Here is a 17,298-nt window from a genome sequence, read left to right on the forward strand (position 1 = left end):
AAAAATTCCAAGGAATTTATATTAAACTGTCTATATTTTATTTAACCAAGGGCAATGAGGTTGCAGCTTGTCTTTTCTTTCTTTCTCTCCCCTCCTCCTTCCCTTTCTGCTTTCCTCCTCTCTTTTTCTTTCCTTTCTTTTCTTTCTGTTTTTCTTTCTCTTTTCCTTCCTTCCTTCCTTCCTTCCTTCCTTCCTTCCTTCCTATCAGGAATTAAAACAAAACACAACACGTGAACAATGTAATTATGCATTCTGTGTGCATATGTTTTATATCCAAGGGAGCCCAAATGCCCCAGAATTCCACAAACATAAATGAAACATGTACTCTTCCTTCCCTGCAACATTGTCAGAGCTGGCGGTAGTGTGCTGGGCAAAACGTAGGAAACTAGAAGTAACTTGTCAATTTTTAATTAAGTCTTCCTCCCTTGAAGAGTCAAATGCACCATTCTCCCTGCAAACTCTGGAGATGATGACATATTTCCACTTGGTTTCCATAGCATCCATTCCTGAAGATCCCCAGAATGGTCTTTGGTCAGGGCGACCACCCAGCTCCCCAAGAAAGTTGGCAACCTGGCCAGCCAAAAGCAGCTTTCCCTTTTCCGGAAACTTACTCTGTCCGTGGTGCTGAACAATTCTGCCGAGACGCGCCCTGAGGAGCGCTGTCAGCCGCGCTGAAAAAATCTCCCCTGACGCTGCCCAAATCAGAACTGTGTATCTGTTATTTACTCACGTCCTCAAAGAGCAGCAAGCTTTCTCCATCTTAATTCGACACTACCGCAGAGCAGAGTTGCGCCGGCGTGATAGGAGGAGATCATAGGCAAGGAGGAAAAACTAACATCAGCATTGCTCACCTGAGACCTCAGATGCTCCCATGAGTTTGGAAGTGCTCTGCTTCCTACAGCAAAGACACCATTAAAAAAAATACTATTCTTCTGACTTTGCTTTTACACAAAGGTTCTGTGGTATTTCCGCCTTTCGTTTAAAAGCCAGAAGATTTGGCAGCAATAAGGTTTTCAAAATCGGGAATTTGCATTGTTTTTCAGTGGACTGACTTCCAGGACAAGGACTCATCTGCACCCGCCCAAATACCATGGCACTGCGTGCGCCCTTTGCCACCGGATCCTCCCCTTCCAATGAGACTTTCTGATTGTGTCTACCAACTCTCCTATTAGGAAACCCGTGGGTTGCATGCAGCTATTCTGTTGTATTCTCTTTCTCACTCCCTCCCCTCTCTCACTCACACTCTTGCTGAAGGCACACCAATACCGTTCTGCTGAGAAGAAAAAGCCCACAACTACCTTAAGCGATTAAGACAATATGCGCAACTCTCGCCTTTCATAGCGATCACTATACAAATCTGGCAAGAGCCAACACCAGTCTTTGCAAGAATGGAGTCGGTAAAACAAAGGATTTTGACCCCAGGAAAAGAGGGGCTAAAGAATTTTGCTGGAAAATCCCTTGGCCAGATCTACAGGTAAGAGAAACCCATATTTGCCTGGGCAAACCCATATTTGCCTGGGGCTCAGCATGAAAAAATCTGCAGGGCTATTTCCGTAAACCCTGCTTGCTTTGAGAGGTTGTAATATGATCGGAAAGTCTTTTTTTGTTGGTTGCTGCTATTGCTCAAGCGGGGCTGCTCTGGAAACCTGCTTATTAATTCAGGAATGTTGCACTAAATGAACCTGTGTGCTGTGTGTGTGTGTGTGTGTGTGTGTGTGGTTTTTGTTTTGGTACCTGCAGATTCTCATCCTTTCCTACCCGGGATTTACCCTCTTTACAATTGAGAAATGACCAGCACCTGTTCAAAGAATCTTTCTTTTGGTGCTCATAGTGACAACAAATTCCTTTAATGCAGACACATGAATTTAGAAAATACAACCCTCAAAGAAATCAACCAAGAAATTCCAAAGAGTAATGGCAGAAAGAAATTTAGACCTCAGCTTTAAAACAACTCAAGTAGATAATCTCCCAGTGGAATCTTCCTTCTGTGCTGAAGGAGGAAGAATCAAAATATATCAATAATTAATAGCTGAAGCATTTCCTCTACCCAAATCCAAAACAATATATATGTGCTTTAATTATTTGACTTTTCTGAGAAGTCTATGTCTTGCATGGCAAATGTCAGTGTTTATAAGAAAAAGCATAATGACTTTGAAAGTACTGGCAATGATTTAATTTTTTATCGTCCCTGTAGTCAATGTACTAATTATGCTGAAAATTTTGCAACTTTAAATTATTTTAAGAATATTATATGAGTACACTTTCCTTAATAATATGAGCAAAATCAATAAGAGAGGGCAGAAACAGAAGGATAAACGATTCCAAGAGAGCGCTAATTTTCACATTTGGGAAAATGAAGCCCTTAGAAGTGTAGAGAAAATGTACACAAAATGACCAATGCACTTCCTGATTTTCCAAATCTCTTTGGATCTGGTGGGCTTCATGTAGGCACCTCATCATGCACCTATGCGGCAATAGATACCGCAAGGGCCCTGCAGTCCCGCAGCTGCCCTGGAAAAAAGCTCTTCTTTCCCAGCTCAATTGCCATCAGGTGGGGAGTTCAGGTGCATAGTCCAACTTTGCATATAATAGCCTAGGAAGCCAATGTAAACAACAAAAAAATTGAAAAGAAGAGAAAGAAAGAAAGAAAGAAAGAAAGAAAGAAAGAAAGAATCACATTAGTTGAATTTTTTCTCCCAGAATAAATTGCCATGTGTTCTGACTTTGAGATTGAACTTTAAAAATACAAATTAACATAGCTGCAAAAACCTTTATGACTTATTCCCCAGGTGGTATTTTGTGAAATTTGGAAGTCTGACATTTTTTTTTTTCTGGTAGCCTCAAATTGTTTGGCAGTCAGCTCCCAACCTGTGCATTCTTGGAATTGATCTTAAAATTTCATTTGCTTTACTCCCATGTATGAAAATAATTGTGTGTGAATATATCACTTAAAAGGGCACACAGAAAAATAAACTATACAGTGGATTGAAAAACATCTGCAAACTGTAAACGGAGAGGTTCTTTGTTTAAATATCGAAAGTATCCATCCCAAGAGTCCACAGTAATTGTACTGTTCACATTCATTCTCTCTCTCTCTTTTTAATAGACATTTCACAGATATATCGTGGACTAGCATAACACCCTCAGCTTTTAGCAAAACCATTCCATCACTCCCCATTCCCCTTCTCCCTTCCTCCTCCCCTCAAGGACGAAAACCTAAAAGGAACTGAATTTTAAGGGTGAAATCTTGTGAAATACTATGCAGATTAAAAAACACAAAACAAAGCAAAAATTTGAGATCTACTGTGGTGTGGGACATCTTACCAGAGTTGATTTGGGGCACGTCTGTGTATCTGGAAGTCGCATTTTACGTCTTTGGAAATGTGCCCAAGACATTTTTCGGTGTTTGTAACCTAGATAGTAATGACGCAAGATTGTGAATAATTAATTATTCATGTTCTGGCAGTAGGAAGCTTAGGTGTCGGCCATATGCTGCGGAGGCCTTTGTTTCAAACTCGAGTGACAAGGAGAAGAAAGTAAGATGTGTAACGGGAGAGTAAACGGTGAACAGGCACCCTGGGACTGGAGGAATGGGCAATAGAATGCGTGCGTGACACTCTCAGAGAGCGCTCACAAGACCTTCTCCGCGTGGGCGCCGGTCAGGAGCGGCCTTAGTCCCTGGGGGTCCCCGCGCTCAGCTAGGAGGCAGGATCGCGTGTCTTTAACCCAGAAGGTTCAACTTTGCTGGGAAGGAAGGGGTAGCGCGGGTGCAGGTCTGAGCTGGGCTGGCCTGCAGAGCACCGGCCCTCGGGAAGCTAGTGGCTGGATAAAACCGACCATCGCCGGGGGTAAAGCACTGCAGGTGGGAGAAGTCTACACGGTTGCTGACGAGGCGCCGCTCCAGTAACCCACTCCCTCCCAAACCACAGGCCCTCGGAGAAAGTTAGGCCCCAATTGCCTGTGTCTGTTAATCCAACCCGATACGGGGTGGATCCCGAGGGAATGCGGGCTGGGTGCCACGGGCCAGACGGCATTAAAGTTGAAGAGATGCTGCGGCAGGGAGGGGGGCTAGCAGGAGGCTGGAGAGCCGGGGAGGTCCCGAAGCCTGGTGGCGCCCTAGCACCCTAACTCCTGAAGGAGTCGAGCGAGGCAGCGCCCCTCCCCGCCCCCAGCCCTGACGGGTCCTGGGAACTGGGATGGGTCGGCGTCGGGGGTGCCTAACCCGCCGCGTCCTTGCTTTTCCCCCGCTCTGCCACGCAGGGTGCTGGAGAAGAAGCAAGACACTGGGGAGACCATCGAGCTGACGGAGGATGGGAAGCCCCTGGAGGTGCCCGAGAAAAAGGCTCCACTGTGCGATTGCACCTGCTTCGGCCTGCCGCGCCGCTACATCATCGCCATCATGAGCGGCCTGGGCTTCTGCATCTCCTTCGGCATCCGCTGCAACCTGGGCGTGGCCATCGTGGACATGGTCAACAACAGCACAATCCACCGAGGGGGCAAGGTCATCAAGGAGGTGGGCAGCCGCTGGCCGTGTGGGTTCGCAAAGCCGCCTCACCTGTTTGAGCTCCATTTCCCCCCTTGAAAGAGGAAGGCCTGAATGCTCGCCAGCCCCCAGCTAGCGGTGCGCTTCTAGAATAGGAATAGACCGTGATAGCTGTTAAGGCCTCCCTTTTCGCTTCCGCTCTCTGGGCCTTCCTTTTCTCACCTGCAAAGTGGAAAATAGCATATAGCTCACTAGCTTCTTGTCAAGAGTGACTCCATACCAGAAGTTGGTGCTTACTAATGTACGCTAAATTTAAATCGAAATATTTTTCTTTCACTCGGAGAAGGAGTAAGGCAGCATATCAGTGATAATGTCTCCCTGATTTCCTCCAATTCCTGCCAAACAGTCTTAATAATAAAAATGAAACAAAACCGAAATCAGATCAACTGTGAGCATATGGGCAGTTTCCACCGAAGGGCCTTTAGGAATTGTCCACTTAACTGGTGGAGAGAAAAGCCAAGCTCAGCAGTGCCTTGAGGTCACCGGTCATCGAGTCCGGTAATCTCCTGAAGGGTGTGTCGGGGTGATGGGTAGGGAGAGGAAGGTCAATGTCAAAGTCACTGAAACCTGTGGGTCTAGACATCCAGTTCAGGGATCTGAGCGACCATTAACAAGGCAGAGCGGGGGTTAGGGGGGAGAGAAATTCGGGAACTCACTGTGGATGCGAAGCTGTGAGCGCCGCTGGTCCCCGGGTATTCCCAGAGACCCCGCAAAGCAGATTTAGTTTCAAAATACTACTCAGAGACGAAAAGGATCCTCAGTTCCTCAGGAGGTATAAGCCCTCCTCCGCCTTTCCGATGCAGATACTTAAAGGTTCACCCAGGCTGGCGAGGGCGGAGTTAGGCCTTGACCTTCACACACACCCCTCTCCAGCTTTTCTGACCACCCTTGAGGAAATCCTCCTCTCCACTGGCCACCCCCACCCATTCCCCAGGCTACTCCAAATTTTGCCCGCCTACGCCCATCCCCATTTTGTCTGGAGGATCCTTTCCTCCAGCTCCTCCGACCTCCTCACCTTCCATCCCAAATTCCCCACCTTCCTTCCTCAGAATTTCCCTGGTTGGATTTCATTCTGGAAGAGACCCCACTACTGCTTTAGTACTGGCTGGCATCGGCTAAACGGACCCCGGTCAGGGGTCTCTGTCCCCAGCCAGCAAATGGAATCTCTTCCTGGGGAGTTCTAATTTTCAAAACTGGAGCCCGAAGAACTCCTCATTCATCGAGGTGATCAGATCTGGCTGACAGTAGTTGGGGAGCAAAGCCAGGGCGTCCAGCTTCGCCATTAACTGCAATACATTTCAAACGAACACAGTTTTTCAGTTAAAAGAAGCATTTCTTCTCCATAAGAAGGTATAGACTCAATTTTGTTAGAAAACGAAAATTCAGCCACCTCCAACCCCAGAATGCAGGGAGCACCCCGGGGATTGAGGGCTCCTGAGAGTGAGTCTGCAGCCCAAACACTGACTCTCCTCTTTCCCTCCACCCCGTTTCCCCTGTACCCCCCATAGAAGGCCAAATTCAACTGGGACCCAGAAACCGTGGGGATGATCCACGGTTCCTTCTTTTGGGGCTACATCATCACCCAGATTCCGGGCGGCTACATCGCGTCTCGGCTGGCAGCCAACAGGTAACGCGTCCCCAGGGCGGGGGGTAATGGGGCTGGTACCCTCACAAGGGGCATCAGAGGCTGGGGGCAGGGACCACAGCCCCGCGGGGATTGGAACTCTTGGGCGAGGTCATCTGGTCCGCTGGCACCCCATCTCTCCGGGCTGGAACTGTTCGTGCCTCGGTCCAGAATTAGGCACCCAAAAGGATTTGGGATCGCCAGGCAGGGCCCTAGTTGCCGCTTTCTCTCTGCCCTGGCTGAGCCAGCTTTTCGCCAAATGGTCTACGTGCCTTAAGGCCTGGTAAGAGCTGAGGCCAGGCGGGGTGTGGCCGGGCCGGGACTGAGCGGCTGGGTGCACAAAGGCGAGTGTGTTGGGGGACGTCACGTGCTGCGCTCTCGGCAGGGCGTCCCTCGGGTGCCCCGGCTCCCTGTGGTGCTGACCTCCCGGCAGGGCGCATCGAACGCCGGGCCACGGAGCCCGCCCAGATGGTGCTCTGGGTCTGAAGGATTTGTTTCTATGGAGGCAGGCGGGATTTCAGGCGCCGGGGGTGCGATTCCACCTGTTAATGAGCTCCAGCGAATAGGGGCGGGGGTGGGGAGGGCGCTCAGCTGAGTCCCGCGGCCTCCAGCAATGCAGCGGTGGCTGCAGTCGAGCTCCTAGCGCCAGCTCTGGGAATGCCGTCGGGGTCAGCTGCTGAGACACCCCAAAATATGGGGCATAAGGACTGATAAGGTTTGGGATACCAAGGAGCACAGCCTGGCCACTGGAGGGTGAAAGGCAGCTTTATTTGCTTCCTTGTGTATATTAAGATGAATAAAACCAAGTGCTCCCTAAGTCTGAATTGGAAAACTGACAACGCAAGCACTCACGTTTTCAGGTATCGCTTCGTGAAGACTCCAAGTTAAAGACTTCCGGTCTTTCTTCAGACCTTGTATCTATGACTTCACCTTTCTCCCTCCCCTCCAAACTCAGATTTTCTGAGGAAGAAATCTTGAACGGGGCACCTCTCCAGTCTTGATCTCTTCTTTGCTTTTGTAAACTGGTCCCTCCTCATTTCTCAGTAAAATCTCCCACGCCTCTTCTAGTGGCTTTTGTCACCTCCAATTCCATTCACCAGCTGTGACTTCCTGCCCAAGACTTTTCAGTCTGCTCCAGAGCCTAGGGAAGAATTCTTGGAAATTTATTTTAGGTTTAACAATCCTTGGGCCAGAATTTTTGAACATTTTTTCAAAATGTCAAAAGAAGAGGGCAGAAGATTAGGAATAGTACCTTTTAAATATCATCTTTACCTTGGCACCACGATGGTTAGCACTCAGACCCAACGGGAGACAAACCAGTCTTTTAAAAAAGGGATCAGTGTGAAATTAAAACCATTAGCTATTTACAAAGCCCAATTCTATAGATGAGATAAATCAAATTGAAGAAAATATGTCATTAAATAGTACTGGTAATGTAGTAATGAGCGTGTTACATTTTTGGCTTTCATATCCCTAATGTATAGTGTCTTGAATCTTTTTTTTTCCCCTAAAATTTTTTTTAAAAAAATATATACTTCCCAGAAAGATAATTCAAACCTACATATATAAGTATTTTCACTTCAGGGGAAAAACAACCGAAAATTCACACACACACACACACACACACACACACAAATGATACAGCAAACTCAATGTAATGTGAAGTGAAACTATATTATGACTGTGCCTTTAAGTTTTTTTTAGAGTCAAAACCTTCAGCTTGCCAATTGTTAAAATGCTAACATTTTCCTGCCAGGAAAAAACACCAGGGATGCCCCAGCTTTCCCTCCTTGTAACACTGGGAGGTCAGTAAACAGGTTTTTCTGGTTAACAAAACAAAACAAAACAAAACAAAACAAAAAACCAAAAAACAAAACAACAAGCTCATTGCTATCATTTGTGTTATGTTTATTAAAGACTAATGCTAACTCAGGTTCTAATTGACTTGATAGATTTTCCTTAAAGGAAACAATTGTGAACTTGAGAAGTTCTATTTGGATCTGAAATGGATATTCAAGGAAGAGAAACTTAATATTTTCAATGTCTTATGTCCTCCAAGACTGAGAAAACTAAGTTAAAATTTATTGTAAAATACTACAAACGTATGGAAAATATAGAGTAACTTCCTTATCAGACCTTAGGATTTTGACATATTTGCTTCATTTAAAAAATATAACAAAACATTACAAATACAGTGGAAATTTTCTGCGAAAACAGGTCTAAAAGATATATAACATTTTCTTTTCTGATGAGAAAACTACTGTATAATAGGTAATAAAAATATATTAAAAATAAAATTTAATAAAAATCATAAATAATTTAATCACACCGAGACCCTATTGTTAATATGTTGATAAATGTCCATGTAGTCCTATATATGCTACATGGAATTTTATTTTGGAAAATTTTTTTTAAACATAAAATCTGAAAGACTTTTATAATTGGTTTGAAAGATGTACATTTCCTATGATGCTACCTTTTTAAAAACAGTAAAAACAACCCAGCAAGACCAGTTTTCCACCTACAGATATGGTGTGCCCATTCAAATAAGCCTCTCCCTATAGATCATCTAATAGTAGAACAAGATTTCCCTTGGGGGGTGGGTACGGGGATAGAGTCCTGTCTGTCTAGGTATAAAAGAAGCTCCCTTTGGAAAGTGTTTGTCATCACAGTCATGGGCAGGACTAGAGTAGAGGAACTGAGGTGTGTGGAGACTGCTCCTCTAGAGAGAAGAGCTCCTGGCTATGCCCCCTGGCAAATTTCTCAATGAAAAACCCACAGCAGTGATTTTGCCTCTCCATTTTGTGCTTTAAACAAAAGCAGCAACACCCTTGGTCAGAATACAGATACTTGGTCCCTTTCTGGTCAAATTTCAAGTATTCCTGTTTTCCTCCTCATTGAGAGACAAAGCCAGGGGAGTCAAGGGGAGAGAAAGGACTCTTGCATCATGTTTTCCTTTGTCTTTGTCTTAAAGGGCTATTGCACATTGTGGGCAGGAAAATTTAGTCACCTCCATGGAGGGCTTTGGGGTGAGGAAGCCAAGGAGGAATCCTTACAAAATCTGTGGTGTTTTTAGATGAGAACATACTTACTACACGGATAAAAATGCATCGGGGACAAATTCATTTTACCTTTAAACAGTCCAAGACATGGTCTTGCAGTAATCCGGATAATTACAAATGTGGAATTGCTAAGGATTATTTTTTATCTTGCATATGGACTGGTGAGGAACCTAGTCAAGTACTTAACAGGAGACACAACAGAATTTTGACCAAAGACATAACCAAAGATGGCCAGATTTACCAAAGAACATTTGGTCAACGTTATGTTTTTCATGGCCGATATTGTCTTCACAAAGGCTATTCTTTCTGTCTAGGGGGCAATATTATTTAAACCTATTTATTTATTTATTTATTTATTTTAATTTTTAATTTTTTTTAACATTTATTTATTTTTGAGACAGAGAGAGACAGAGCATGAACTGGGAGGGTCAGAGAGAGAGAGGGAGACACAGAATCCGAAACAGGCTCCAGGCTCTGAGCTGTCAGCACAGAGCCCGATGCGGGGCTTGAACTCACGGACTGCAAGATCATGACCTAAGCCGAAGTCGGCCGCTTAACCGACTGAGCCACCCAGGCGCCCCTATTTAAACCTATTTAAAAATTTTCCCTCTCCTGCTCCTGTCCTCTTGATCTTCCAATGCTGATTTGGTTCTTTACAGAGCACTTATTGCCAGCAGTCATACAGGTATTTTACTTATCTGTTTTCTCCATTAAAATGTAAGCTCCATGACAGCAGGCTGTTGTGTCCATGTAGTTCTTCCTGCTATATCCCTGGCATTTCACGAGTGCCTGGCCCATGACAGACACTTGTTGAATAAAAGTGTTTGGGATTAAAAAATTTTTTAAAGGCAGTATGGTATAGTGGTTAAGATACAGGTTCTAAGCACAAACCATGTGGGTTTAGACTCCTCAATGTACTATTTAATAACTGAATGACATAAAACATTATTCAACAACTCTGAGCTTCAGCTTATATTTCTGTAAAAGGGGATTAATCAAACTACTTACCTGATATGAGTATCATGACCGCTAAGTAAGAGAATCCGTGTAATGTTCTTAGAAGTGCCTGGCCCGCGGTAATTGTTGGCTGTTACCATTTATTATTAATAACGTCCTGACTTCAGAAGAAAATGAAAGAATAAATAATGTCTTATGGCCATTCAGTATTACTCATGTTTAAATCTGTCTTAAGCATTAGTAATGCAAAAGGATTATTTCTATTGTGATACAATGTATCTTTTCACCTGTTAGGTTCTACCTTTAAAATTATTTTTCCATATACATTATTTACAGCTAAAATTATTGTTCACTGAAAATGCCTTACGTCTCATTTGAAGGACTCTCTTAAAAGAGCTTTTCGGCCAATGGTATAGACAGTGCTAGTAATTCAGCGCATTCAGTCTTTGAATTCTAGTCAGGCATTATACATACACTTAGAGAAATCCTTTTAAGTTTGAGGGTAGACTTCTCTGTTGATAGTTACAATTTATTTCCCCCTACGCCTATCCTTTATCTAAATAGTGTCTGATTCTGGTGCAACACTGTCTTTTCAGGTATTTCCTGGGTTTCTAGCCTGACTTTTGCTAAGGAAAAAAAAAGCTCTTTGTTTGAATTAAGAGATTGAACAGTGGACTTCGGCTAACAGAAAGAGCCCATAGTAAAGTGGAATAAAGGTCATCTAATCCAGTCTTCTCATTTAGAGACCAGGAAAGGAAACAGAGAATCAGGGATCACAAGATCACCAAGAGTTTGGGACTAAAACTCAGGTGTCCAGGAATGCATGACCTCAGTCTATCTTTACACTGAAATTTAACATCTCTGCCTGATACCTTGTGCTTCACCACCAAGTTCACTTTCAGCAGCAAGCTGAGCCATCTGCTCTCTCAGTGAGTGCCTACAATCTATCATGCCCCAAATCCAGGACAGAAATCCAAGAATTAGAAGGAGAAGTCTTTAGCAAGCCCAAGGGATCCTTAGATTTTGGTGGTAGGAAAAACATACTGTATTTGTGTGTGTGTGTGTGTGTGTGTGTGTGTGTGTGTGTTTGTACGGATTCCCGAATCCATATGAATGATTCTGTTCTTTTCTTTGCAAAAGACAAAACCCAAACTTGGTAACGACTTAAACAAACGACTTGTGATTTAGAACTTTTTCTCCCTACCTAGCCCTTTGGCAGTGTGGGCTCCTGCAAGATTATAGAGGTTTGAGCATGACTGGGGGTGGGGGGAGAGGTGGGGTACTTTAGACCTTTTGTCTGCAAAAAGGAAGGGATTTTTCCTTGGGATTTTGACTGATACAACTTAATTCATACCAAAAGAGAGAATGGTTTATACTGAAAAAATCCACAAATTCAAATGCATGGATTTTAAAACTGTTACCTAATGTTGAATTTGCAATTATAAAAACGAAATCTGGTATACTTTAGGTAAATATTCTGACTGGCCTGATTCTGCAAAATTCTCATGTGGGAGGGATTTTCAGAAAAAGAGGAGTGAAGATATTTTAAACTCAACATCTTCATGTTTTAAGCCCAGAAAGGAACAATTTACAGGTGTTATTCTTTTTCTTTCACAGAAATAAAACACTGAACATGTACTTTATTTACTGGAATAAGCATTGGAAATGAATTCTTAAGCATCCTTACCAAGCACATATACAAACGTTCTCTGTCTACCTATCATCCATCACCATTTTTTCTTCTCTACTTACCTGTCCATTGCTACCTCTATTGCAAGCAGGGGTTCATGAACCCTTCCAGTGAGAAACATTTGCAAATTCCTTTTGTGTAAGAAAATAATTCAGACTATGAACATAAAGCTGCTGCAAGAAACCACCATCCTACTGCGGTGGAAATGGTTTATCATCATCCAGTCCTTTAGGGCCAGAGGTGACTCTATTTCACTCATTTAGCAGCCTATCAAGCATCTCGCCACCTTCCTACTGTGGGTTCTCTAGGTTATGTGTCTGGGGCAACACGGAAGAGACCTTCCTTTTTCTGACAAAAGAAAATACCCTTTGCACAAGACAAATAGACGGATTGAGAGGGGGAGGGGTCCCTAAGGGCTTGCACGTGTTTTGCTGGCTTGAGCTTCTCTTTCCTTCTATTCTCTCCTCTCACCCTTTCTAGCTCTGGCTTCCCCTGCGGCTGCCACATCCAACCTACTGCAGTGCAGAGGCAGCCTCTAGAGGGGAGGGACGTGATTTTGAGGGAGGAGAGAGTCAGGTGGGCAGCTGGTAGAATGATTCTCCCGCTGCCATATGCCACTGTTGGGGCTGTCTCATTTCTCTGTCATGAGTGATGAAGTCATTTTTACAACTTAATGATGTACCAAGGGACCCAGAGGGCTGGCTTGTGCTTGTGTATTCCTTTTTAAATATGGGACCGGAGCATCAGATGTGACAAAGGGAGGCGCCTGAGCCCTGATTTGATTATATTAAATAGATTAAACAGCCTGAATCAGTCTATTCTTACAGACCCTCTAGGAAAGGATTAGTGCCACACCTGGGGTGAGGAACACTAGTTCCCTGTTAAGGGACAAGCCACTGCCCAAATGGAAATGGATTGATTGATTCCGGGAAAATGGATAGCATCTGTAGGAGTGACAGGTCACCAGTGTTCCTGTCATCTCTTCCAGGAAAATCCTTGTGGGGTGGGCTTGGTTGGTGAGGGTGTTTGTGGCTGGGGGGCAGAGAGAATAATATGACTGAGGATTTCACAGCTAACTCACTCTGGACCACACTGAATATTAATCATCAGACAGCGGGTGATGCACGTTTTCAGCAAATGCATTTGCTTTTCCAAACATTTCTGTATCAGGGTACTATATGCTTTTCAATTTGGGGAATCTGTTTAGTAATGCAGAGCCTCCTACCACACATACATACACACATGTATGTGCTCACAGGTGCACACACATGTATGCACACACACCAGTGTTCTTAAAATTATTCTGTGTAAGAGAATATGATCATTTCACACTGGAAGACAAAGAAATGTGTGTGTGTGTGTGTGTGTGTGTGTGTGCATGTGTTGTAACAAGTAGAGGAAAAACAAGTAGAAATTAGGTTTTAACTTGAAAATAGGCAAATTAAATTCATTTTAGTGTGTCATTTGCTGCAGGGGAAATCATGAGGAAAACAACAATTTTAAGTAGCTTTCAAGTAGTTTATCATTTTTAAAAGCAATCTTTTTTTTTAATGTTTATTTATTTTTGAAAGAGAGAGACAGAGAGAGAGGCAGAGCACGAGTGGGGGAGGAGCAGAGAGAGGGAGACACAGAATGCCAAACAGGTTCCAGGCTCTGAGCTGTCAGCACAGAGCCCAATGCAGGGCTCCAACTCACAAACCATGAGATCATGACCTGAGCCGAAGCTGGATGCTCAACCGACTGAGCCACCCAGACGCCCCTAAAAACAATGTTAATAAGCAAATGGCCCTTATTTTATTTCACAGAGGTTATAAAGATGTTCTGTGAGAAATGGAGAGCACCCATCAATTTCTAATCCTGTTCTTAAGACATTGAAATGTTCAGATTTTTCATTTCTTTGCCTTTTTTTTCTTGGCCCAGTTACTGACGCCCATATCTGACTTATATTCACACTTGAGTGGGTTTTTCAGGTAGGACTTTAACTGTCCATTATAAGGAGAAAGACTTTAGGCAAAATGAAATATGCTAGTTGAGATTCAGCCTACTGTTTGGAATTTAAAGTTCGGCAATACTTATCTACTTAATAACTCTATGGCTTGATTATTTGTTAAGTGAAATAAATGGTTTAGTTTATTGCAGAAAATTATTTTGTAATTTGCCAGAATTTTCAATGATGATTTAGTTTTTAGGTGTAGTACTGACATGAATATATTGCCTGAGATTACATATATTGATATAGATACTATGTGATATTCTATAGAACCTACATTTATAATTCAGAAAGTAAAATAATGTATTAAACATGGAAAATGTTTATTTGGGGAAATTTATTTCTATAAATTGTTTTTTTGATGTGAAGTATAATATTTATTTGCCTATACATTATTCACCTTTACTTGGAATGAGTGGTGCATCAGACCTTAAGTGAATTTCTTGACTGACATGGATTATAAAGCAAACAACAAAACAAAACAAACCTGACAATATAAATCAGAAGTCAGTTTACTTTTACAAATGTGTAATTGGTTACCTATATTGAATAGAGTCTTACATTTCTATTCTATAATCGCCATTCGTTAAAACATTCTCAAATAAACTATGTTACTATTTGATGTCATTAAATTTAGCACTTAACCTATTGAGAAACATTGAAAATGTCCCTGACAAAACCCACAATGAAATTTCAAAAGACAAAAAAAATTGTAAAAATGAACCTGGAAAGCAGCATAGGCCTACTGAGGTCAAGCAGTAACACGATTGCTTAATTTAAATGATGGAGTAGAGGACAGCCTTCTCCTTCCCTGTAAAGAGAGTCTAGAAATCTAGCTTTTAGATTAATGTGGGGAAAAATAAAACCAGCCCAACTGAATGGAAATATGGAAGAGACACTCTAACCATGTACAATGGACAGGCCTGAGTGAATATCAGAAAAGCTTTTCCATCAATGTGAAGTAGATCATTCAGGGATAAAGTTTCAACCTCTCCCTAAATAGTACATTTGTATTGGGGTAGGAAGAGAGAGGATATGAGTTATTAATTGTTTTTGTAATTGCCTTAGTTCCCCATTTCAGGAGGCAGATGAAATTGAAATTGAATAGAATACTAAATACATGTGTCACTAAACTTTTTATATACATGATCTTTCTTCCTCATAGAGACTCTGGAAGGCACACATTCTTAACACTTGTTTTACTGGTGAGAGAACTGAACACAGAATAGCCATTATTTCCTCAAATATTACTAGCTGGTAAGAGGAAGAGCTGGGGTATCAACCCCAGTATGTCTAATTTCAAAGGATGTGCTTCTTTTCTAAACACATTTCTCCGGTTAAATACCTTTGCCGTGTGTTCCTTAAAACATTTTTTTAACAGTGTCTTAAAAAATTTCACTGTATTACTTAGTGCTGGGCTAGGTCCATAGGAAAGAACATGGCTGTGGAATAATTTAAAGCTTTTTTTTTTTTTTTTTTTTTTTGCATGAGTTTGGTTTTTACACAAGTCTTCTAATCAGAGGGTAAATCTGGAAAGCCTATTATGGTGGAAACTGCTTTCAGGGCAGCAGTACTATGAGATGCAATTATGTGTCAAAGTTGAAACCAGTGCTAGAGATCATGAAACTCACATGAATATTACGTGTATAGATTTCCTTCTGTTGAGATACCAAAAATATATTCAATGCTTATATTTGTTCTTGGAACATCAAGCCAAACAAACCAATGATTATCAAGCACCATACAATATACACGACTATATTAAATATTGAAAAATGGTAGGATTCTTCAGGAGGACAATATGTCATCTCTGAAACATCACCATCTAATTTAGTTATGAAAGCAGAGCTTTAGAAAGAGTGGTTTCAAAGGCTGATGAGGATGCTGTAATAAATAAAGTATAATGGCAGTTGGTTTCAGGAGATTCTACAGTGTTGTTTAGAAGACTTAAGGATGAGGCCAGGCTGGGCCACATACTTGAATTCAGCAACTATCTCAAGTGAGGATTTATCCACAGGAATACTCTAAATTCTAGTCCATAGCTGCTATCCTACAGTTATTCTGTGAGAGTAACTCAGCTTCCTAGGATTATTAAGATACCAAGAACAGCAGTTCATTCCTACTAAAAGCTCAAGAACATACAAATGGTCAATTGATTGAAAAGGATATTGGGATAACAAAGGTTCAAAGAAGAATCTGTTATCACACACATCTCAGGAAGGGAAGTTATCATTGCCTTCTCTTTACAGTCTTTCTACAAAAGTAACTGAATTGTTACTTCTTAAGAGCATGTTATCTACAAAGCATTCTGCTAGCATCATAGGGGTTGAAGAAGTGAGATAAGGACTCTGAATGTGTTCCCCAAAAGACACAAATAATGCAGGGGGTAAGGGAACATGTGATCTCTTGAGTTAAGTCTTATAAAAGCAATCTACAGTGCTTGAGAAATATCTGAGAGATTAGCTGAAAAAAGAGGTGTGTGTGTGTGTGTGTGTGTGAACGCGCGCGCGTTGGGTGGTTACTAGGGATAGGGTGGAGGGATACTAAGACAGGTATAATTCATTTAGACAATGCTGTACGTTAAAAAAATGTTTTGTTTCCTGACAGATATTTTAGATGGTCTACTGATGCACAGACTGAGAGGCTGATGCAGTTCAATCAATTCTGTATGTCTTCAGAAGGGGAGAGGGAATTTTCAGTATATGTCTTCATACACTTTAAGCTGCTAGAATTTCAAGATGACACGGAACAACTCTGGGTCCGTTGTTATAGAAATAATACTATTTAACTAGGGCAAAAACATTCTGGAAAAAAAAGGCAAAGAATAACAATTCTCTGGAAACTCTATTGAATGTTGGGAAATTCCTGTGTAATGATAGATGATATTTATAAACCATACACACGCTATGAACCAGGCACTGTCCTCTTTCATAATTGACTTATCTAATCTCCATGATAGTCCTTTGAAGTGTGAAAACTTATTATTTCCATTTTACAAATGGAAAAAGTAAGGCTTAGAGAATTTAAGTAATAACTTGTCCAAAGTTACAACTAGAAAGAAATTAGAGTTGGAATTTGAAATCACACACTGTAACTGCAGCTTTTATTCTTAGTATTATGTTGTGCTGTTTTTATATCCCCAGGAAAAATATGGCAGCTGCTCAGTCAATTTGGTCAGTGAGGGCAGTCAAAATTAGGCCAGAGAACCTCACTTTTGGTCTTGATCCCACCATCAAATTACAATTTATATTTTGTAAGTGATATCATTTCTATCAGCAGGTGTTTCCATTCCATTCTTGCCACTCCCCTCTATCGTCAAAGGCAACCCCCCTTTTCTACCTATGTCTACCTCTGTCCATTTTAGGCCTGTCCCCCCACCTCTGCCCCAGATGTGTCCTTTTTGTGATGTCTTTGGGGAATAGCTAGCATAGA

General features: G+C 42.2%; 1 protein-coding gene across 1 annotated transcript in view; it reads left to right on the plus strand.

The window, feature by feature from the left end:
* The first annotated feature begins 334 nt into the window (after positions 1-334).
* Positions 335-17,298, plus strand: part of SLC17A6 (solute carrier family 17 member 6) — a 41,745-nt gene continuing 24,781 nt past the window's right edge. The window contains exons 1-3 of the mRNA XM_043580824.1: positions 335-1,474; positions 4,261-4,513; positions 6,052-6,170. Of these exons, the coding sequence (XP_043436759.1) occupies positions 1,389-1,474; positions 4,261-4,513; positions 6,052-6,170 (458 nt within the window). The 5' untranslated portion in view covers positions 335-1,388. The remainder of the gene's footprint in view (positions 1,475-4,260; positions 4,514-6,051; positions 6,171-17,298) is intronic.

Source organism: Prionailurus bengalensis, chromosome D1 (assembly GCF_016509475.1).
Source record: "Prionailurus bengalensis isolate Pbe53 chromosome D1, Fcat_Pben_1.1_paternal_pri, whole genome shotgun sequence".
NCBI classification, from domain to species: Eukaryota; Metazoa; Chordata; class Mammalia; order Carnivora; family Felidae; genus Prionailurus; species Prionailurus bengalensis.